The sequence below is a fragment of the Lycium barbarum genome, chromosome 8, assembly GCF_019175385.1.
Source record: "Lycium barbarum isolate Lr01 chromosome 8, ASM1917538v2, whole genome shotgun sequence".
Classification (NCBI taxonomy): Eukaryota; Viridiplantae; Streptophyta; class Magnoliopsida; order Solanales; family Solanaceae; genus Lycium; species Lycium barbarum.
Genome location: NC_083344.1, coordinates 110715494 through 110739995, shown reverse-complemented (window position 1 = coordinate 110739995; position 24502 = coordinate 110715494). Strand labels below are relative to the sequence as shown.

Sequence of the window (24502 nt, the reverse complement as noted above, 5' to 3'; positions counted from 1 at the left end):
ACATACAAACAAACAATGACTTCGTGACCTGGAGTGTTTTTAATGTAAACACATTTATCACACTCATTGATTTTAAAGCCATTTGCCAACATGGTTTGGTCAAATTTAGCATGCCATTGTTTGGGTGCTTGTTTAAGTCCATAAAGCGACTTTACAAGTTTGCAGACTTTCTTTTCTTTACCAGGAACCACAAAACCCTCGGGTTGTTCCATGTAAATTTCTTCCTCCAAATCACCATTTAAGAAAGCTGTTTTAACATCCATTTGGTGAATTTCAAGACCATACACGGCTGCCAGAGCCACTAACACCCGAATGGACGTTATTCTTGTTACAGGCGAGTATGTGTCAAAATAATCAAGGCCTTCTTTTTGTCTATAACCTTTGACTACAAGTCTTGCCTTATATTTGTCAATAGTGCCATCAGCTTTCATTTTCCTTTTAAAAATCCATTTAGAACCTAAAGGCTTGTTTCCAGGAGGAAGATCAACCACTTCCCATGTGTGGTTATCTAAGATTGATTGAATCTCACTATTGACTGCCTCTTTCCAAAATGCTGAATCAGAAGAAGACATCGCTGCTTTAAATGTTTGAGGCTCATTTTCAAGCAAGAATGTCACAAAATCTGGTCCAAAGGAAGTAGATGTCCTTTGACGTTTGCTACGCCTTGGATCCTTTTCACTTGGTGTACTTTCCTTTGGTTCTTCCCGCGGTCGTTTAGATCTTTCACTTGACGACTCACATTCAATTTTATACGGATAAATATTTTCAAAGAATTCAGCATTATCTGATTCAATTACCGTATTAACATGAATTTCGGGATTGTCGGATTTGTGAACCAAAAACCGACAAGCTTTGCTGTTTGTAGCATATCCAATAAAAACACAATCCACAGTTTTTGGTCCGATTTTTACCCTTTTAGGTAAAGGAACTTGTACTTTTGCTAAACACCCCCACACTTTGAAATATTTCAAGTTGGGTTTTCTTCCTTTCCATAGTTCATATGGAATGGATTGTGTTTTGCTGTGGGGCACTCTGTTGAGTATTCGGTTAGCTGTAAGGATAGCTTTCCCCCACAAGCTCAGCGGTAAACCGGAACTTATTAGTAAAGCATTCATCATTTCTTTCAATGTCCGATTTTTCCTTTCCGCAACTCCATTGGATTGTGGTGTGTAGGGGGCAGTGGTTTGATGAATAATTCCATATTCTAAACATATCTCTGCAAAAGGAGATTCGTATTCTCCACCCCTATCACTTCTAATCATTTTTATCTTTTTATTTAGTTGGTTTTCGACTTCATTCTTATATTGCTTAAATGCTTCTATGTGGGACAGATGCTTTAACCAAAGCACAAGGAACCTTTTACATTTCCCAAAGCAAAAAGGGACCTTTTATATTCCCTTCACTTTTCATCCCATCATTTCCCATTCACCAATATCAAAAAACCCAACAGGAAAACCCCTAATGTATATCCATGAATAAACTACATTATTTTTATATATAGCTTTTATAATTTTTTTCAAATTCATGAGTGAAAATCTTGAATCTGCCACTGACTCTAATCATGGAAAACCCCTAATGTACATCCAAGAATAAACTACATCGCTACAGGTATGTCTAGTCATATTCTAGTTACGAAAGCCTTAGATTCAGAAAAAGCAGTCCAAAAGTTACTAAAGAATAAGGTTGTGGACCTGAGATTGGCTGCAAGGGCGCGGGGGCAGAGGTCAAAAAAGTTTATGGCCCACGACAGGGTAAGTGGTGTCTTAATCAAAAAAGGCGTCTATGTTCATTGGAATAGACATTGATAGTCCCCACCCAATAAAAAGTTGCAAAATTATTCTGTTATTGTAAATTATATATCCCGAAAATATACAACTATAATAATAATTGAATCACTACAACAACAACACAACACATAATACCCAGTGAAATCCCATAAGATGTGATCCGGTACCCTTTGGCACAAGAAGAATAATTGAATCACTATGGTATACTATTCAGGTATATAACTATACATGTAAATAGCATACCTCGAAAGTGTGCAACGTATGTACCTACTGAGTATTTTTATAAATATTTTTCCCAAGTCTGGTATAGAATGTAATATTTTTCAAATGGGTATTCTTCGATTGCTTGAGCCAAGGGTATATCGAAAACAGCCTCAACGTAGAGGTAAGGTTTGCGTACACTCTATTCTCCACAAGTGAAAGTTATACTGGGTATGTTGTTGTTGGTATTCTTCGGTTAGTCTTTTTGGATCTCACGGGCCTACAGTAAATATTCCCAAAATTTATATCCTCTCCCTGATAATAGTCGTGGTTATTCTACAGCCATTTTTTTGCGCGGATTGCCCTTCTTTTGGGGTGGTCTTTAAATTTTGCTCCTCATATTTGTGGTCTTTAAATTATGCCCCTCATATTGCTGGTCTTTAATTTTTGCCCTTCGCATTGCAACACTGAGCGTTCACGCAGAAATCATGAGGTTCTGAGTTCAAACCCCCGCTCAAGCATAAATTAAAAAAGAAAACCGCAAGGCAAGATTTGGGTCGCGTGTATGCCGGACCCAGCATAAACTTATGAATGAATTACCAAAGTTATGCCGGACCCGGCATACTCATGCCTTATGGGCAGACTTGGCATAAGTATGCCGGATCTGGCATAACTTTGGTAATTCCTTCATAAGCTTATGCTGGTCCAACATAACTTTAAGATCTCATGTCAACTTTTTATAGATTTTTAGTGACATCAAAATGCTCTATTAAAATTCAAGTGGTTTTTGTGTCAATGTGGCCTAAAGACTTTCTTTGCTACATTTCCTATATTGGATATATTATAACTGCTCTTGTTAATATATTATGGGGTAGTGTTAGAAAAGAGTAATTGTCATGATTTTGTTCCATTATATCTAAGCCTAGTTTTTCATGGGTACTAACACTATGATAATTATTGACAGCATTTGCATGACGATGAGTGGAAGAGGCCACGTACAAAGTTTTTACCATGAAGCCTTTTAGTTCTGTAATAATATTAGGAGGACAATAAAATTCTTCCTAGGTACCCTCATCCGGTGGGGGCATACTTTTATGCCGGATCAGGCATAAACTTGTAAAGGAATTACCAAAGTTATGTTGGACCCAACATACTTATGCCAAGTCTGCCCATAAGGCATAAGTATGCCGGAACCGGCATAAGTTTGGTAATTCCTTAACAAGTTTATACCGTTGGAGACATACTTTTAATGGGCAAACTTTTATGCCGGATCCGGCATAAACTTGTGAAGGAATTATCAAAGTTATGTCGGACCCGGCATACTTATGCCAAGTCTGCCCATAAGTATGCCGGGTCCAGCATAACTTTGGTAATTCCTTCACAAGTATATGCCGGTGGGGGCATAGCAAATTTAAACTCTGCCTTGCGAATTTTTTTTAAAATTTTGACTGCGGGGGTTCGAACCTGAAACCCATGGGATTTAGCCGAAAGGCAAAACTTAAAAATTTCAAATATGAGGGACAAAATTTAAAGACCACCCAAAAAGAAGGGCAATTCTGCAGTTACCAGATACAAGACTTTATCAAAAGCAAATGCTTACACGCCACTCAGCATTAAAGTACAGCTTAGTGAAATTGTCAAAATTTTGCTTCCTGAAAGGAAGAAATGAGAAATTTGAAAGAATCATGAATTACAGAGGTCACACAAAGGTCAAGAACCACTTCGTTCCAATAAAATCATGAGCTCTCCACTCGACTTCGCTTTGCAGAAATATGACCATTTTCTTTTGACGTGTAATCCAGCACTGCAGTATTATCCTCATCCTTCAATTTGAAAGTCCAACCTAGAAAATCCGACTCCGGAAATAACATAGTTGGAGTTGTTGTGTAGAACGCAAGGGGAACCTGTTTAACTCTCCTCCGAATCTGCAATTTAAGTATCATATTTAGAATGTCATTACATGCAACATTAACATGTATAATTGAGGCAGATGGCCAGCATACAACAAGGAGACGGAGTTAAAATGCCAAAACCAGAAAAAGGAATGTCAAAAACCTAAAATGCCAGAAAGAATTTAATTTACTATGACAACCCCAAAAGAGAAAATGGAAAACTCAGGTCATTTAGCCAAGTGACACACTTCGTTAAAGAAGAAAACATGATACTGAAGAGAGTATGTCAGCCATTGCAGCATTTAAAGTATTGTCAACCGACAAGTGAATTATTATAACCAAATCAAATATAGTTGCATAATGAACATTACCTCATCACCAAAAATCGTTGCATATGAACCAGAACTGAAATCTTTGACGGCTACTTCAGTAGTTTTAGCTCTGACTGTCAAATCAGTCTCAAGGGACAAAACAAATCTAACAACACGCGAAAGAAATAAGACTTAGTGGAAAGGCAGAATTGAGCAAACAGATATGCATGTTGATACAGGAAAAGCTACAATCATATGATACACTTACCTGGACACCGGCGGGCAGTAGTGATGACGGAGTGTGTCAACCTCCCACAGAGAGCTCCCTGTGAAATGGTAGAATTTAACACATCACCTTTGTCACAAATAACGTTTTACATGAATGAAAAACTTTACATTGAGGAAACACTGAGATTGCTGGTCTAGCTAATAAACAAAACTTGAAATGCCAAAAAGGAATGCAAAGATCCTGTATCTAAGAAAGGTCAAGTAATTCCTCGGCACTCCCATTCCACCCAAAGAAGAAAGAAGTTCTCAGCCGAAAAAAAAGTAATAATAATAACAAAAGAAAGGGACAATTACCAATTTGAGTTGACTTGGGACTTTCAAGAGCCTTTTGACTGATTAGAAAGGAAAAAAGAGGAGATGGCAAAATGCTCAACACTACATCGGTTGAACGACTGAAGCTTACAGTTATAAGGTCATTGGAATGCTGTTTTAACTCAAATAGAAAGAAACAAGAAGAGATACAGGAGAGATGCATGAGACCATGATAGCTGCTATTGAACTTTATAATACGACAACTCATGAAACAAGAAAATTACTCATTGGATTGGACGCTTGGAATGCTGTTTTAACTCAAATAGAAAGAAACAAGAAGAGATACAGGAGAGATGCATGAGACCATGATAGCTGCTATTGAACTTTATAATACGACAACTCATGAAACAAGAAAATTACTCATTGGATTGGACGCTTGGAATGCTGTTTTAACTCAAATAGAAAGAAACAAGAAGAGATACAGGAGAGATGCATGAGACCATGATAGCTGCTATTGAACTTTATAATACGACAACTCATGAAACAAGAAAATTACTCATTGCATTAGTCTTCAAAGGATCCTTCTGCTTGTCATCAAAAGGATCAATGCCAGGCTTGACGCTTGATATTTCTTTGCTGGCATTGGAGTCTTCAGTGCTACCATCCGTCCCTCTCTCTGCTCCTGTAATGTCTTCAGTAGTCTCATTAGCATCCTCCTACAAAGATTTTTTATGTCAAATGTGAGCTTTACAATTCTAACAGTGATGAGGCGGCAGGCAAAAAACTTTACTATGACATTATCCAAGCGGAAATATTTGCACTTGTGCTTGTTATCCATTCATAAACCAACAATATGAGTGTTGTACATCCATTCTGCTCTATTTAGATCCGCTTCACTCCACTGCTCAATAAATTTGTCTTTTACATAAACTGGGGTTCTCTAAGTGTCACCTTATCCTTTTCACTGTCACGCATAGCTACGACATCTCAAACAATGGACTTCAGTGGAAAAGTAGGACAAGACTCCATAGTCTTACCTGGTGCACCAAGCAATTTATTGAAGGATGTCTCCTCAAGAGATTATGAATTAGAGCAACAATGACCAATGCTCCTGAAGGAGGGATGGCGAGCGATAGCCGACTGAGTTTTTTACAGAAAGCAGCTGCCAAATATGCAGGAAGAAGTGGTGATTTCAGGCACGAATCAAGAAGCTGCAAGTGACATTCTGTATTTAGTGTCCGTAAACATAATAGCCAGATCTACCATATTGAAAAGGATATTTCCACCAAATACAACAAAGCAATTCGTTGACAAGTAAACCATGTTGCACGGACAGCTTCTAAATATTTTACTGCTCAAAAATCAGCTGACTTTTCAATGAGCAATACACGAAATATCACATAATTCAGTTATCACTTTTTTCTGCTTGATAACATAAGTTCAGTATTCATACTCTCGTCCAAAGAATCAATGATGGAACTACGATGAACTTTACGAACCTGAAAGAGCAGACCTCCACTTCCTAAACTACAGAGATGACAGTAAACCAATTAAAACCATATGCAGAAAATGTAGCATATACAGAACATTTCCAAGATAGTTTGTGGTGGCTTTGCATTTTAAGTGTGCTCTTCAAAGAAACATCACATACAATTATACAGTAATTCACACTTTTCTGAAGTATGCAACAAAATATACACTTATTTCAGCTGAAGCACCTGCCCTCGGGTGAAAATTCATGTTACAGATGGGATTGATATAGAAGCTTAAGTCGATCAGAACGCAAACCAAAACCTTCTAAGCACAAACTATAACCCCCCAGCAAGCAACCTGATCGTCCAAATAGCAACCAATACAAAGAGGGGAAAGTAAATTTTTTGCTATTACCTGGAAGAACTTAGCCCTATGTTTTGCCATAAAAATAGAAGGTTCCAGTAGAGCATAGAGCTTTTCATAGAAATTGGGGTATTCAAGACCATGTTGTGTCATGAGAACAAACAAACTGCTAAGAGCCATCACACTGACTACCCCACCAATATCATATGACCGTGTTAGGAAATCACTGCATATGAAAAAGTACTGCAGTCACTCAACAAATGTTATCAAGTCTGAAAGAATAGAATCAATGAGACACAAGAAAAAAGTACAATGCATTACCACAACATGAGAGGATTAGACAGGTAGGGAAGAACAATTTGATGAAGGTTCACCAAAACCTGAGATCAGAAAGCAAAGAGAAAATGTTACAGAAAACATCATAACAATCGTTTTTCAGGAGTAAAAAGGCATAACAGAATCACCAACAAAGCTTCACAATCTTGCACACTTTCATGATAAGATAAATTCATGAAAAATACTAATCATATAGAAGCATTATTAGCCATAGGACGGATATCTATTTCGTCACCAAAACATGCTCTGCACTATAAAACTTTAAATGTCAAATCAAAATCAAGGTGTAATATGACAGAATCACTTCCCACAACTTGAATAAAGAGATTCTGGATAAGAAGAGGAAAAGGAGGAGAGATCATGGAAGTACAAATATACCCCAAAAAAATGGAAGTACAAAGACAATATAAGTACCAAGCCCCTGTTCCAATGCATGAAATGGATATCCAGTCAATGGAACTATTTATTTACCTCTTTGTAAACATCAACAGAAAGTGGTAGTCTAAGGAATGATATCCAGGCTTTAGTAAATTTCAGTTTCATCTTTTTTGCGATGTTGGCTGGAGATAAAACCTGAAGATTACAAAGTATTTAAAATATTAGCTTGCATGAAAACCCAAAGAGAATCAGTAGATGTCCATAAAGAACAGTCCAACAATGTGAGGTACACAGAGGAAACGTCCTTTTCTATTCTTAATTTCGTTTCTTTTTAAATCACAAGGTTTTTTCACTAGACACCTTGATATTAGTTGATTCATCCTTGCACTGCTTTCCGGTGTGTCCTTTGCCATTTTCTTTTCCAGTAAATATACCTAAACCCACACAAATATAAGATCACATCAATGGGCGATAAGACAAAAATATTAAGTTAGAATAGGTCATATTTCAAGCATTTTCAAGAAGAATGATACGGGCAGCTTGCTGTAGGCCTGAAATAGTAAAAAATAAAAACTGCTAGAACTTGAATTGTACAATCCTGCCAAATGGATGTTCCAAATTATTGTGCACTTTTGTCCTTGACCATAAACAAACCCCTCAACACTTAATAGCTTTTATATGTTAGAATTATATTTAGATGCCTTGTCTTTGGGGTACTTGAGATTTGTCGTTGCATGTAGAGCTTAAGCTACTTCAAGTTTTGTGTTTTTGAATCTGGCACGTGCAACTCAAGACATGACATAATTGGTCAACTTCGAGAAAAAAACAAAAAAACATGCCTGCAATTGAGCAGGTCGTCAACTTTTTTTAATACATCTTATATATGTGATTTTGCCATCATTAATAAATTTAGATGCCTTATCCCAAAAAACCAATGTAAGGCATTTATAATCTAAAAAGATCCAATCACTCATCAACTATGAGCTTTCAATTTCAGTAGCTACACTCAAAATGCAATCAAACAAAGATACCTCAATCCATCAAGGATATGGGATTTGGCAACAAGTGGTTGAATTGGATTAAATTCTGCATATCCAATGTTAAATTTTCACTTATCATCAATGGAAATACTGAAGGATTTTTTAATTCTCAAAGAGGACTGAGACCGGGAGATCCTCTCTCCCCCTTCCTTTTCATTTTAGCCAAGGAGGGGCTTAATCACATGATCAAGAAAGCAATGACAAATGGTTGGATGAAGGGTTTCAGGGCTCTAACAAATAAGGGTCATGCCATGGAAGTAACTCATCTGCTGTATGCAGATAATGCTCTGGTCTTTTGTGAAGCTGAGGTATTACAAGTCAGGCATCTGAGGGTTATTCTTACCATTTTTGAAGGTATTTCTGGGCTGCATGTAAACTGGCACAAAAGCCATCTTTTTCCAGTGAATCAAGTTGGGAACCTACTGGAGATAGCTGAGAACTTAGGCTGCCAAGTGGGATCTCTGCCCACAAAATACCTGGGCCTGCCCCTGGGTGCTAAAAACAAAGAATTGGAAATTTGGTGTGAGATGCTGGAAAAATGTGAAAGGAAGCTGGCTAGATGGAAGAGCCAGTATCTATCTTTGGGGGGCAGAGTGACACTGATAAAATCTGTGATGGATGGTCTTCCTTCTTACATGATGAGCCTATTCCCAGTTCCAAAAAGCATTGAAGAGAAGTTTAACCAACTGAGAAGAAATTTCCTCTGGCATGGTAACAAAGAAAAGAAAGGTCATAATCTGGTGAATTGGGATGATGTGACTCTTAGTAAAACTCAAGGAGGTTTGGGGATAAAGAACTTAAGTATACAGAATAACTGTCGACTACTTAAGTGGCTATGGAGATTCTGCTTTGAAGATAGGGCCCTCTGGAAAAGATTCATTGCACAGAAATATGGTCTTCTAAATCAGTGGACCACTTTGGAAGTTGATGGAACCTTGATACTAGTCTAAAAGAGATGTTCCCAGACTTATACATCCTAAGCCTTCAAAAGAATGCCAGTCTTTCAATTGTGGAGCAATCAAGGATGGAACTTGATTTTTAGAAGAGCCTTGAACGATTGGGAAACAGACAGACTAACAAACTTGCTCCAGATTTTAGGTACCTTCCAGGACACCTCAATTGGCCCTGATAGACCTGTCTGGGAGCTGCATAACAAGGGAGATTTCACAGTAAAATCTTGTTAGTGGAACATGAATAGCAATCAGTTAATGCTAGTAGACTGGCCTTGGGAACTAATCTGGAAGGTCAAAGTTCCTCATAAGGTTTCCTGCTTTACATGGTTGGTGATCAGAAGCGCATGCCTAACTCATGAAGTGTTACAGAGAAGAGGTACTCAGATTTGCTCAAGGTGTTTTATGTGTGGACAAGAAACAGAGATCAATGGTCACCTGTTCCTACATTGCAAAACAGCTGTAAATCTGTGGAGCATGTTCTTATGTTTACTTGGAGTGAGTTGGGTCATGCCAAAGACCACTTTTGAACTTTTGAACAGCTGGAAAGGAATTGGAAAAAGAAGATCTAAGGAGAACTGCTGGGAGAATATACAGCATGCATCTGGTGGACACGATGGAAAGAAAGGAATGCAAGATGTTTTCATGATAATGGCAGCAGCACTCAAAAGATCAAGATGAAGTGCCTTAGTTTACTTTATTTTTGGTGTAAACAGGATATGGTGGGGGAAGTAGAATCTTTAGTTGATTTTATAGGACATCTGTAAGCTCTAGTTTTTTTGCTGTTTCAGGGTGGTTTCAGCCTACCAAGGGATGTAAGATTATACCTCATCACCATATGATGAGTTTTTTGTGTGATTACAAAGTTACCTTTTACTCAAAAAAATAAATTGGGACTAAAAGTGCATATACTCAAAATGCAATCATAATTAGATTGTTTCTACCCTGATCATCAACCCATCGCAATCCTCCCCCTTTATACGGGTCTTTACCAAGTTACTTTGCCAGCTCAACACAACAGGCCTAAATATTGCAAATACCCAAAATACAAGGCCATGAAGTGTAATCATTAGATCAGGACCATGAAATGTAATCTTTTCATTTCATAACAGTTGCAGTACATCGGTAAATTCTTAAAAGCTTGTTGTTCATATGAAGAGATTGAACAACAGTAAATAACAAAAATAAAATCCGCAATGATGGATCGTGAAATCCGCTAGGACAAACATTCTTCCATGTATTAATAGAAGTAGATGTCAAAGAGAAGTAAATGGAATACCAAGGTCAGTGAGGTTCATATAGCCAACCCTAACTTGCTTGAGACTGAGGCTTAGTTGTTATCCTTGTTTTAGATGTCAAATAGAGATGAAGCACTATGCCAGGATTCAAAAATTGGTCAAGTGAAATTACCTGCAGCGTTCCACATATTATATTCTGACTTGTCATCTGAACCTTCCAGGGGAGGGATACGAGATAGTAGATGATATAACTTGTGAACTGAGAGGTCCAAGCTAAATCAAGAAAAGCAAAGTTACGCAAGGAAAATCATGAGCGCAACGTTTTGACACTAATAAATTAAAACTTCCTGGGTAATGACTGAAAGGAAGAACTGCTTCTATGAGTTGAAAATAGATGTGAAATGCAGAACCAAAAGAAAAAACCGCCACTTACAGTTGATCAAACTGACTATTGAGGTATTTAATACACAGTACAAACATTTTATGAGAAGGATAAAAAATGCAAGACTTCCACTCCAAATTAAATACTTAGATAAAAATCCTGGATCTAAACAAGTGATAAAGCACAGTTTATAAAATGGCTTGCCAAAGTAACCGTTTCCACAAGCAAGTCTATTTGGAAAACAAATGCTCCTAACAAGGTTCTTTGTTTCACTTGGCTAGTGGCAAGACAGGCAGTTTTGACTCAAGAAAGGTTAAGGAGAAGGGGGTTTCAACTGTGTTCCAGATGCCTATTTTGTGAGACTAATTTAGAAACTAATAGCCATTTGTTTCTTCATTGTTCTTTGACCATCCAACTGTGGCAGCTCTTTCTCAAAATTGTGGGGATCAAGTGGTGTGTGCCTGCAAACACAGTTGATCTTCTTAAGAGTTGGAACAGTCTGGGTGGAACAGTTAGAAAGAAGAAATGATGGAGATTGGTTCCTGCTTGCGTTTGGTGGACAGTTTGGAAAGAGAGGAACTCAAGAGTTTTTGAAGATAGGGGTAGTCATGTGCAGGACATTAAGCTGAAGTGTCTTCTTTTGTTTCATTTCTGATGCAAAGAATGTTTGTAGAGGAGGAGGTTTCTTTAATAGATTTGATAGGGAAACTGTAAGTGTTTACAGATTTTTGTTGGTTGTGGGGATCTATCCTCAGTGAATATGGCTTTAGCACTGCCCTAGTTCTTTCAATACCAATGTTACCAGTTTCAAAAAAAAAAAAAAAAAAAGTAACCATTTCCAGTTCTCTTTGCAAATTCTGTGATTTGATAATAAAGTTGGAAATGAAAAGGCCCAATTGAAAAGATTCTCCAAAAAAAAAAAATCCAGATTGAAATGAAAATACGGTTGAACTTTGCATCTGTATAATTAGATAAGGATATAAAAGGTGAATTAATACTGTTTTTGAGGACCATCAAGCAGATGAAATTTAATCAAAATTGACAGGCAAGATGCAATAACCTGGCAAGTATAACTTAGCTGATCCATTGTGAACGCTATTTTTCTCTAGCATCATAGCTATCTATATAATCAATTTAGGGGTGCCTCTATAAAACTAAAGAAAAATGAAAAGAAATTCTGAACTTATCCTTCTAACCAAATGGAAAGAACAAAGAATACAGGTTCTGGATAAAGAAATCACACTGACGCATCTAAAGCAGATGACATAATCTTAGTACAACAACATTAATTGCCTTGGCTTTCTGTAATCAACTATCTACCATAGTTAATCAAACGTTGTAGAAACAATCAGCGTCAATACAAAAAGAAAAATAGTTAGTAATACATTAATTGTGTAAGAAAAAAATTTATTTTGTCCACTTGATAAAAACTTGTACTGTCCATTAAGTAATTTCTCTATGAAGGCAATGAGCATCAGTCAGATATTTAAACCAACCTTGATTCTGGCTGTTTCACATCAGTGGTGTCTAGGCTCTCCTTTTTATTGTCTGACGGTAGAAACAACAAAAAAGGGATGAAAACATGTGCAACAAAAATAAAAGAGGAAAAGACAGGTAAGCAATATGGAGTAAATAAGGTAGTGACACCTGCAATATCATTGGCTCCTATACTTCGGGAAAGCTTTTCGAAGCTGATGTATGTAAAATATCTGATGAAAGAAACCAACTGATCAGAAAGACATGTAAAAATGTATACTTGACCAAAAAAAAACATGTAGAACACTGTCAATCCGCTACTTCCATTCTCCTTAAAATCTCCTCCTTCGACTCTATCAGCACACCCACCCCCCCCCCCCCCCCCCCACACGCGCGAAAGAAAACATGATTAATTGAGGACGTAGTCATCATACCGGATATCAATGTACTTAAAATACTTTGATGCGAGCAAATCAAGCAAAATATCATCTACTTCAAGAGAGGAATAAACCTGCAACACAGAAAGACAAATAAACCATCACCAAAAGTTCCTTGCAGAAAAAATAACAAAACAAATGCAATAAATTAAAGAGGTGGACACTATATAACTTACAATGCTATGAAGAAGCCTGTGGTAAATAGAAGAATGAAACTTCCCACCATTTCCAACTTTCACAAACTCCATCAACGTGTCCAACACAACTTCCTAATCATCCAAACCAAAGTTAGCAAACATATTACATACTTAACAGCTTGTTTGGATTGTTACCTATTGTAATTGTATTGTATTATACAATATTTGTTTTGATTGTTACTTAAATTTTATTGTATCATATCTTCAAACTCATAACGACCGATTTGATGTAGCTGCATCGTTACCTTCTTTTTCTCATTTTGCCTTCTCTTATTATGTAACGACAATAAACAATAGAATCTATCCAAACATTATATTCATCAAAACAATACACTTCGATACGATACAATATGATACGTTATGAGACCATATGTAAAAGGGAAATTTACAAAAACATACAGCCCAACATAACATATTAAGCCACGTAGCCCAATATACAATATTATACAACATTATACCGGGGGGAAAGCATTCTACATAATGTATCGACCTTGTTAAAAATGTATAATAGTCTATAAAAGGTGTTTAGACACAAATATATGGGCTAAATGGGATAACAAACTCAAAATATGGGCTATGTGGTGTAAATATTTTCTCCCAGCAGACATAGAGCGTAATTCTCCCTTTTACATATGGTCTCATATTGTATTGTTGTGATGAATATAACATTAATGTTAAATAATAAGCGAAAGGCAAAATGAGGGGGAAAAAGGGTAACAACGGGACCGCACCAAATGGGTTGTTATGAATTTAACATACGATACAATAAAATGTAAAAACCATCAAAACAAGCTGTAAAATGAGAAAATTTGAAAATAAATTTAAAGGAAAAGAAGTTAATCCTTACTCTAAGTGCTTCATCGGATTGAGAACAGATAGCAATCTCCATTAGGGATTGCACAAATTCGTCAAACTTCGAACGAACCCACGTTCGATAAATAAACTCGGGATCACCTTGTAATTCAGAACTCAATGAAGACGATAGCGAAGAAGAAGGTAGTTCGGGAAGCAAGGGAGTGAAAAATGATTGAAGAGAAAGCAGAGATTCCAATGCATATTGTGGACGAGTAGATGTGGTGATGAATGAAAGGAGAAGAGGAAGGTTGTTTACGTGTGCTCTTGAAGAAAGTAGCTGGTGACCTAGGGCTTTGAGGTCCGACAATGAGTATTTATCTTTCTTCTTCTTTTGCTTCTTTGACACCATTGAAGAATCCATTGTTAACTTCTTCTGCTGCTTTGATTTTGAATTCCAACTTCTTAACTGCAAATTAGCATAACAAAGTTGAGCTTGGGAAGGAAACATAATATCCAGGTGTAATACTAAAAGTTGAGCACGAGATAGCCCTAAACTTGGCACAATTTATAGGTTAGACATATAAACTTAGCTAGTGACCAGATAAGCACTTTAACTTGCTATCAATATTACGAGGGAATGGAAGTCAAAGAAAGAATAACACAGTCAGTTGCAATATCATTTAAACAATTTACTATGTAAAAAAATGAAAAGGAAAAAGTACCTTTGAAAGTAATATCTCCGGCTTTAATGAGTTTTAGGTAACGAAGGGATAACTGAAATAGAGGATTATAAATTGAATTTAAAATCGGAGCAGGAACAGAGAGCTTGATTTCTATGGTGAGGAGGGAGGGTTTTGGGGAACTGGGTTTAAGCTAAATGGGCCGTTCGAATTTGGGCTACTGTTGTTTCTTTCCGGCAATTTGCACGATTCACCTTTATTCGGGGATGGTCTTTTATTTTTGTCCCTCAAATTTGCAGGTCTTTAATTGTTTACCTGAGTTTTTGGATTCAAACTTTGGCTCAGTAAAAAAAAATGATAAGGCAGAGTTTCATATCAAAATTAGTCCTATTCGGGAAAAATTTAAGCCTTTAATTTTGTAGAATTCTAGCAAAGTAAAAAAAAAAAATCTATCTTGCAAAATTTCGCAAGGCGAATTAAGACAGAATTTTCACAGAGTCTTGCCTTGCGATTTTTTTTTTCTTTTACTGAGCTGGGGTTCAAATCCAAAACTTCGGAATATTTTCGGCCACTTTTTTAAGCAACTGATAAAAATTAAAGACCAGCAATTTGAAGGACAAAAATTAAAGACCCTGGCCCCCACCCCCACACTACCACCACACCCGGCATAAGGACAGTCCGTACAAAAAAATGGTTTGTTTCTCATCCAGCCCACTACAAGGTTAAGCTTGGGCCTTTCCGTTCAAATTGCAAGTTTTTGCGCGGATTATCCTTTATATGGACTGGTCTTCAATTTTTGCCCCTCAAATCACTGGTCTTTAATTTTTGCCCTACTTCTCATTTAATGAAAGTTTATGGGCTAAAGTATCCTTATTCGCTGGTCTAAGAAATCTGAGATTCTAGGTTCAAACCCCAGCAGAGTTAAAAAAAAAAAACGATTTCGTAAGATAAGGTTTCATAGAAACTATGTCTATTCGAGCAAAGTTATATAAAAACTATGTCTCACGGGAAAGTTTCATTATTTCTGTACTGTGTATGCCTCGTAAGGATACAAACATATGTACTGTGAGGGAAATTTTTATTATTTTCATTTTATGATGCTAATTGTGAGTTATATCTTTTGCTTATGATGAAGTCACACTGCTTCTGTTTCAGTTGGATATACATTGTTGGTAATGTGAGACTCCAGTTTGTAGCTTTTGCGTTAGTTGAGTGAATTCTAAAACAAGTTCATACTAGTGCATAGCTTGAATTCTTGAAAATACCAGCAATTTTATGGACTATCAATAGCAGCAGTTTTTGGAAAATATCTCTTTTATATTCGTTACCAGTGAATGAAAATATTTCTTGTGTACTATGTATCCCTCACCTCAATATTGTGACTTGTGAATAATTCAATTGAATTTGAAAATATGATGACATGTTTGTATTCGTTACCAGTGAGCCTTGTTAAATTTTGGCTTCAAATCTGAAAATCTGGAAACGTATTTGATAAAATGAATGTGAACTTTGTGTCATTTAATATCCCGTGCATAACGGTTAAATTGTTAATCGAACCATTAACAACCAATAATGGATTTACAGATATCTTAACCGTTCTGTAATGTTTAGCGTGTCTGCAAATTAATAATCGATAAGCTGAACCGATAACATTTAAAACCGAACCGAATCGATAAATATAATAAGTCAACTTTATGTGATTGATAATGTTCTGTGGGTCCTGGACACTGATGGTAATAACTAGGCATGTAGTCAGGGAGAGACAAACATGATTCGAAATTATTTATTACCTCCTGTGTTATAGTATTTTATATGATCACATCTGATGCATACCGAATTTAAGAAAGACTGATGGCACATACAAAAAAATACCTCATTACCTGTAGGGGTAAATACATCATGATATCTTTATCAATTATAAAAATATGTTACTAAAGCTAAAAAGAAAATTAAAAAATCTGTAAATTAAAAAATGTGTCACATAAAATGAAGTAGAGGATGTACCTTTTGAGCCCATTCAATCATTCTGGTTTCTGTAGCAGATGGACAAAACTGTAAACCACTAGAGTTCATACTCAATTTATGTTCTTGATCATTATTGCCCGAGTCAAAGGGACCAGTTCACACTAAATATACTATAAATACTTATGTCAATATAATTTATAAATTATGTGATTAAGAGTAAATTAAAAAATTTAAAGTCAAATTATTTAAAATGAGACATATGGAGTAAATAAAACTTACTTCTCATCAGTTATTCGTTCTAAAATGACATTCTTGCTCGGGATTTACCAACATCATCTGACAAAAAGTCAAATTCAAACACAGTCATCCATTTCTAAAAGGAAGGTTAGAGTAATTTTGTCAATTTTCTTTTTGTTCTACTTCTTTTCTTTTGCGAGACATTTTAGTTAACAAGAAATCTCTCTGTTGAAATCTGTCGCGCTTATAACAAATTAAATCAATGCATTTCACTTATTTCGTTTATGTTACTTTTGAGAAAATTTTAATATTTTCATTTGTGATTTTTTAAAATCTTTACTTTTTTGACGTATTTTAAGTGTTTACGAAAGAAAGTAAAAGATCTTTTCTTTTAAAAAATTAAAAATAATTATTTTGTTTACCACCACGAGCTTTAATAGTACTCATTCATCCTTAACTAGAGGTTAGTTCGAGCTTTGGGCATGAAAAAAATCACGATATAGGTCGCTTGCCCTTTAATGGACCTCAAGCAGTGCAAATCCAGATTAATCAGGACACCAACACCAGTACCGGCTAGAGGGTAAGGCCTCTAAGGCCATTGCTTTAGGCCCCCAAATTCGGGGGCCCCATTTTCTAATTATAGTATGTGTATATGTTATTTTTAAAAAAAAAATATTATTAAAAAGTATAGTGTAGAATCTATGAAATATTTACTCCCTCTATTCCAAAATAATTGATATCTTTCACTTCTCAAGAGTCAATTTGATTAATATTCGAAGCTAAATTAGATTTGATTAATTTAATATATTAAAAGTTAGATATTCAAAAACTATACGAAAAATATTGTAAGTTACAATTTTTCAATATGATGAAAAAATACATCTTAAAATGTTGATCAAAATGTATACGATTTGACTCTTAGAAACGAAATATGACAAGTATGTTGGGATGGAATGAGTTGATAAAAGAAAAAAATTGAAATTATGATTAATATTAGAGTTGAAAAAAAAAAACAAGGTAGTAGGAATAACTCATTTAGATCTTTACATTACTCTAAATGTAGATCTTTTTGGGTCATCTACATTTGTCATTGGAATAAATGACACAAACTAAATTAAGGCTCCATATTGCAATTGGCTTTAGGCCATCAAATTTGTTGAGCCGCCCCTACCCAACACGAATATCAGACACCGAATGAAGAAAAAAAAAGCACTATTTCGCTAATTCAAATAATTTGGATGCTAAGGTAACTCATATACTTGGTGGGAATTAGACCAAAAAAAAAAAAGGACCATTATTTAGCTGCTTCAAATAAACTGGATGCAAAAGTACAATATCTCAAATGGTCACTCAACTATGGTGTTTCACTTAGAAAGTCACACAACTTTATTTTCTAACCAGAAAGTCACTCAACTATAGGCGTTTCACTCAGAAAGTCACTCAACTTTGTGTTCTAACCAAAAAGTCACTCAACTATGAGTGTTTCACTCAGAAAGTCACTGAATTTTGTTTTCTAACCAAAAAGTCACTCAACTATGGGCGTTTCACTCAGAAAGTCACTCAACTTTGTGTTCTAACCAAAAAGTCACTCAACTATGAGTGTTCCACTCAGAAAGTCACTCATCTTTGTTTTCTAACCAGAAAGTCACTCAACTATGGATGTTTCACTCAGAAAGTCACTCATCGTATTTAAGTGATTTACCAAATTGAGTCACTTTCTGAGTGAAACACTCATAGTTGAATGACTTTCTAGTTAGAAAACAAAGTTGAGTGACTTTCTGTTATCTCAGAGTGTTCAAACCAGTGATTTACCAGAACCTTACTAAAACCAATAACTTTCCAAGAATTTATGAAAACCAGTTTCTGTTTTTTTAAAACCAAAAACGTTAAAGACAGAAATTAGATGAAACATAAAATTTCCGAGCCCACAAGTTTCTCACAGTTGCTAAGGTTAATGGATTACTTCCTCCCATGATAGAACGGAAAATTATTCTGCGGTAGCGGCAATGCAAATTGCAGAACTTCAGTGAATTCAAAAAGTGGCAGCAAATCACACGACTCAATTATATTTTGGTTTGGAAAAACAATGCAGAGAAGAGGGGAAATTTTAGAATTTTTCAGTAGTCTAAAATATGAGGCAAGACCTCTGAATTTATAAGAAGCGAAAGGGTGAAATGAAGAGGTGCAATACAAAAGGTGCCTCTTCCATTTCCCATTCTCACCTTTAAAATAAAAACCCCAACAATCCCCCATATGAATGGGAATGACCATATGTTTAAAAACATGCATGAAAAACTGTGTGATTTGCAAGCAAGGGTTAATCGCATCTGGATAAGTAGGTTTCCCTTTGAACTTTCCGTAGTGAACATATGTCGGATATACTCGGTCAATCGATAGATTTGATATCGTTGAACCGTCAAGCTTTGGTGTATACCTAGACAACCGCATGTCACACAATTAACCCTTTAACAGTTTTTGGTTCTCATTGTTGTGTTCGTTTCAGCCATGAACCGCGCCTGATCTTGTAAGTGCGTAGAGAATTATCCTTACAGAAATCTCCTTGAAGCGCCTTACACTTCACACTTACATAGGTGATTCCTAAACGTGTAATCCCATAGATATACACTATTTGATATACCCTGTATCAAACTTAGAAACTATTAGAAAGTCTTAATGCTTTATCCTTGCTAATGAACATTGTCTTCATTATCAGAATGGACCAAAAAATTTGTTTAACAATGTTGAACTGTCAATCATAACTTTGTTTGATCTCCTTGAACCTAGATCTTGGGATCTCCAGTCTTCTAGGTAGAGTTACTGCCATGTTGACTTGTCCTCGGCCATAGTCTGATTCCCTTAGATGACTTCTCAACCGCCTCTCTAGCTAGGCCTTTTATAAGTGGATCCGACACATTATCCTTTGACCTTACATAGTCAATTGTGATAATTCCACTAGAGAGTAGTTGTCTAATGGCATTACGTCTTTGTCGTATGTGGCAAGATTTGTCATTATATATAAAATGCTCCCAGCCTTTCCGCTGTTAGGCTATCGCAATGTATGCATATAGGAGCCAACATGGACCATAATGGAACGTCTTTCAAGAAATTCAGGAGCCATTCAACTTCTTCGCCTATCTTGTCTAAAGCTATAAATTTAGACTCCATTTTAGAGCGGGCGATACATGTCTGTTTGGACGTTTCCAAGACACTGCTCTGCCACCAATAGTAAAAATGTATCCACTCTTGGATTTAATTTCATTTGATCTGGTGATTCCATTTGCATCAATATACACCTCAACCGTGGGATATTTATTATAATGCAAAGCATAACTTAGAAATAGGATATACCGTAGATCATAATACCCTGTGGATGGTTGACATCAGCTGTGGCCACAACCTTTTAACAATATATATATATTTCTTAACCATTCCACTTCTTCAAATATCCAACTAATAACACATTCACCAATGTGAAAAATCCAACTATTTTTTATTTTTATCAGTATCATCAATTAGTTCAATGAACTATACATTCAATGAATCGTCTAGTCTTTTCAAAGAATTGTCTTTCAACAAACACATTTTATCATTAAAAGTTACAACCTTTCAAGTGAGATCCATTCACGAAATTAATGAACTGACCTAGACATATGATCAACCACATCGAATTAGTAGTTCAATCAACTAGTCCTTCCCAAGACGAAATGAGTTATGTGAAGATTTCACTAACTACCATATCAATACCACCAAGGGCATACCATATCAATACCACCAAGGACATAAATCGTGGGGTTGACAGAATAGAATAATGTCAATAAATCAGCATTTTCTGATTCTATCAAAATTTTCTGATTTGTGAACCAGAAACTGGTATCCTTTACTATTGGTGGCATATCCTTCAAAAACACAATCAACAGTTTTCGGTCCTACTTTTACCATTTTTTTTAGGAACTTCGACTTTAGCCAAACACCCTCACACTTTGAAGTAATTCAAAATGGGTTTTCTTCCTTTCCATTTCTTATATGGAATAAATTGTGCTTCACTATGGGTACTCGATTCAATATTTTATTAGCCGTAAAAATGGCTTCCCCCACACAAGTTTTGAGGTAAACTAGAACTTATCAACAAGGCATTCATTATTGTTAGTGATTAATTGATCGTCATATTTATCGACCAACAAAAGTGGGTTGCCTTTCACTAACATCCATGTCTATACAAATAGTTGTATTCTAATAGACGATATTTCAGATGACATTCTTTTATGAACTAACATAACTCTTCTAAGCAAGTATTGACCAATTATCAATTTAATTTCATAAACTAGTCATCGACTACTTAAAATCCCAACGACCACCATATCGAATATCCACCAAGGATTTGTGGGTCTGACATCATAAAAGAATGTCATTGGATTTCATATTTCTTGCTCTTACAAATAAAATTAGACACTGAGTCTAATATAGACTTCATCATAAGCCAAGAACCTCACATTTTAAATATTTTTTGTACCATGTTCTTGGACAACTCAAATGTCACGACCCGATTAGGGGGCCATGACGGGTATCCAGAGCTGACTATCGAGCACCACTCATAACGCTAATCATCATACCTAACCTGAACATATATACTCTCCAAGGCAATACATAAATATACATAAGACCTCACAGCTGCAAAAATGAAATACAAGAATACACACTGGCGTATCCATGAGACAACTATTACCCACGCATCCGTATCTACGAGCCTCTACCAGAGTAGTGAGACATAAGGACGGGACAGGACCCCGTCATGCCCAAATATATCCACAAAATAACGTATCAAAATGGCACCTCCGGAATAGTGGAGTGCTCTTGTAAATCTGCTGAGTAGCTCCTAGGAATCCGGGCCACCTCCCTGTCTACCTGTGGGCATGAACACAGCGTCTAAAAAGAAAGGACGTCAGTACGAACAATGTACTGAGTATGTAAGGCATGAACAATAATAACATATCGAAGAGATAAGGGAACATAAAATAAGGAAACAACTTGTAACTGAATGTCACTTAAGACGGAATAATGCATGCTACCTTACATCATAAACAACATCATGTCACGTATGTCTATATATAAGCTGCCCGACCATATAGGTACGGTGTGATCATCATTAGCCCGCGTCCAGGCCTCCCGCGTGCGGGTTAACCATCTCATGCCGCCCACTAGTGGTGTCTGCCCATGCTATCTAGACATGGTGTATATGCCGCCCGCCTTAGTGGTGTATGCCCGGCCATATAGGCACGGTGTCTCATTATTATATAATTATCATAAAGCATGCATAAGAACTCAAAGACAAGCTATAACTCTATCGAGGTGACGTAAGGTCGAGAACCCCCGATTCCATTATGGAGTAGTCATGATCATCATGCCTCACCTTGAAGGAACTAGAATCATAAGGTGAGTCTAGCAACAATGAATAACATCAAGGAATCATTAGCTTCATAAGAATATCATATCATAAGCCTTGGAACATCTAGACTTAGACTCATCATCATCATTGTCATATTCACAACGCATCTCTTATCTTTATTTCATGAAAAACTCTTAATAATCATAGACTCATAGTTTTCGAAATATAAGAGAGTCATGGAAAGATAAAGGAAGTCATGTTGTAGGAATCATGCCTTAGAGAAGAAGGGACTAGCCTTACATACATTTATGTCTCCTTAACTCTATCGACTAAGCGTTTTCCCTTCCAAGCTCAACGATTTGTACTAAGATTAGATAATCGGAAACATACTTAATCTTAGCTAAAGCTAATAAAAATTGGGCAGCACTTCCTTTGTTTCTATAACTTTCTCCATATAATATAACAACTCCAAACGTCGATAAACAACATTCGTAATATCATAATCAATGATTTCAACAAGTTCGACATTATCCAATTCTCAAACTTCCCTCTCAAAGTCATTCATAACCATAGCCATAATATAACACTACATTCATCCTCATATAATGCTTCTCCAATATTTTTAATACCATTTATAACAAGATTATACTCATAACATGTCAAGAATCATGATTCATGTCAAACTACTATTCAAGAATGCCACTATTCTCATATTTGTAACCAATTTCCTACTTTCTTTCATAATCCAAGTTTCTCAACCATTCAATACTCTTAATAACATAAAATGATCATAAAACTCACCTTTGATTGTGTAGGAATGGGTCTTGGATAGAAATGATTCACTTGGAGAAAACCCTACCTTCAATTCCAAAGAGATTTCTTGATTTCTAGCAACCCTAGAGAGCTTCCTTGCACTTGATTTCCTTGGATTGATGTTGCTGGTCTTTGATTTGCCTTGGATTTATGTTAGAATAGTTTATGGAATATTCTAGAGTTCTTGAGAGGTGTAGAGAATGTATAAAAACGAGAAATATGTGTTATATCCCGTATTTTTGAACCTCGGAGTATCTGCTGGGGTGGGGCCCACACACCGAGATTTTTTTTTGGAACATCTGAAAAGTCATATGAATCACATATGTAAAGTTAAACACAACTCAAGAAGGACACTTGGGCCAAATCAAAGTGGAAGTCCTCCAAACGAATATTTTTAAGAAAACGTTTTCGGGTGACCTGACTTTGAGGGGCAAAAACGGCATTATAAGTTTGGAATTTGGAAAAATACCAATAAATAGAAGTTGTAGATAATTGTGTTAGCTTTCCATCCATAGGTCGTGGGTTCCCAGGTGACGTCGGTACAAGGATATATGAACGATTTAAGGTCGAAAGGTCAGTGGGCTAGGCCCAACTCGGGACCAACCGAGTTGGCCCAAAAAAATGAAAAGAAAAATTTAGGCCCAAAGTGAGGGGGTGGCCGGCCATACCTGGTCCAAGCCCACCAAATTGATTAATTTCCATGTGGCAAATTAATATAAAGGACCATATATGAGTCATAAACTCATAGAAGATTCAAGAGAAAAATAGAAACCAAGAAAGAAGAAAAACAAGAGCAAAAAAAAAAGGACCATTTCGGGTTGGCCATAGGAAAAATCACCCCTCCAAATCTTGCTTCAAAAATTATTTTCTTGTGGTATTCCTACTAATTCAAGGGTCCTCTACAACGTGGTATAATTGTTTCGGAAGATAAGTCATTCGTTTCGTCGTTTCCGCATTCTAGTCAAGTGAAGAAGTTGAAGAAGAAAGGTAAGATTTAATCCCTTTTTATTATGTTATGAAGGTTTGTTTATGTTGTAGTATGTATAAATGAGTAGAATTTATGGAAATATGAAAGTTTGCAAAGTGGGTGTGCATATATGTAAGTGGACATATATGTATATTGTTGTATAATTAATATGAGTTGAATTTTATGTTGTATTCTAGTTGTGGTTATGGTGAAATTTATATTGGAAATGAAAGTTGAATAAATTTGGTGGAAGTTGGAAATATGGAATGTAGAAGATTATGTCACTTAAGAATGATTTTGTGATATTATGGAAATGAAGTTGTTAAGATGTGAATTATGATTATGGTTGGTGAAATTGGAAGGTGGAAATATGTTATGAATATGTATGTTGAAGATTAGAAGTTTTGGATGAATTATGGTTTTGGTGAAAAGTTTGTATATTTTGTATATTTTGTGAATATATTGTAGAAATGATATGAAATATTTCCAAATTGAATTGGAGTGATCTTGATTAGTAAATGAATATGAGAATGTTGGTATTGGTTTGAAATTGTGAAGTTGGAATGGAAGTTGTTGAACTATGTAGAAAAGAAAAATATTTATGTCATAATGTGTTTTGTGGTGATTGTTGATATTGTTGGTATTGCTGGGTTGTTGTTAT

The 24502-nt window shown here is 36.0% G+C and overlaps 1 protein-coding gene across 2 annotated transcripts; it reads right to left on the bottom strand.

Moving 5' to 3' along the window:
- Positions 1-3533: 3533 nt before the first annotated feature.
- On the bottom strand, positions 3534-14673 carry LOC132606685 (protein NUCLEOLAR COMPLEX ASSOCIATED 4). Of its 2 annotated transcripts, XM_060320282.1 has the most exons (16): positions 14519-14673; positions 13849-14262; positions 12981-13073; positions 12802-12878; positions 12539-12600; positions 12388-12439; positions 10682-10782; positions 7642-7715; positions 7375-7476; positions 6889-6947; positions 6619-6793; positions 5769-5942; positions 5288-5447; positions 4460-4517; positions 4252-4357; positions 3534-3913 (listed from the first exon to the last, which is right to left on the bottom strand). In XM_060320282.1, the coding sequence occupies exons 2-16, from the start codon at positions 14215-14217 to the stop codon at positions 3725-3727; spliced, it is 1851 nt and encodes a 616-aa protein (XP_060176265.1). In that variant the 5' UTR covers positions 14218-14262; positions 14519-14673; the 3' UTR covers positions 3534-3724. The 2 variants fall into 2 exon arrangements, with proteins under 2 accessions (XP_060176265.1, XP_060176264.1); XM_060320281.1 differs by lacking the exon at positions 14519-14673 and having other exon boundaries at positions 13849-14351.
- Positions 14674-24502: the final 9829 nt, after the last annotated feature.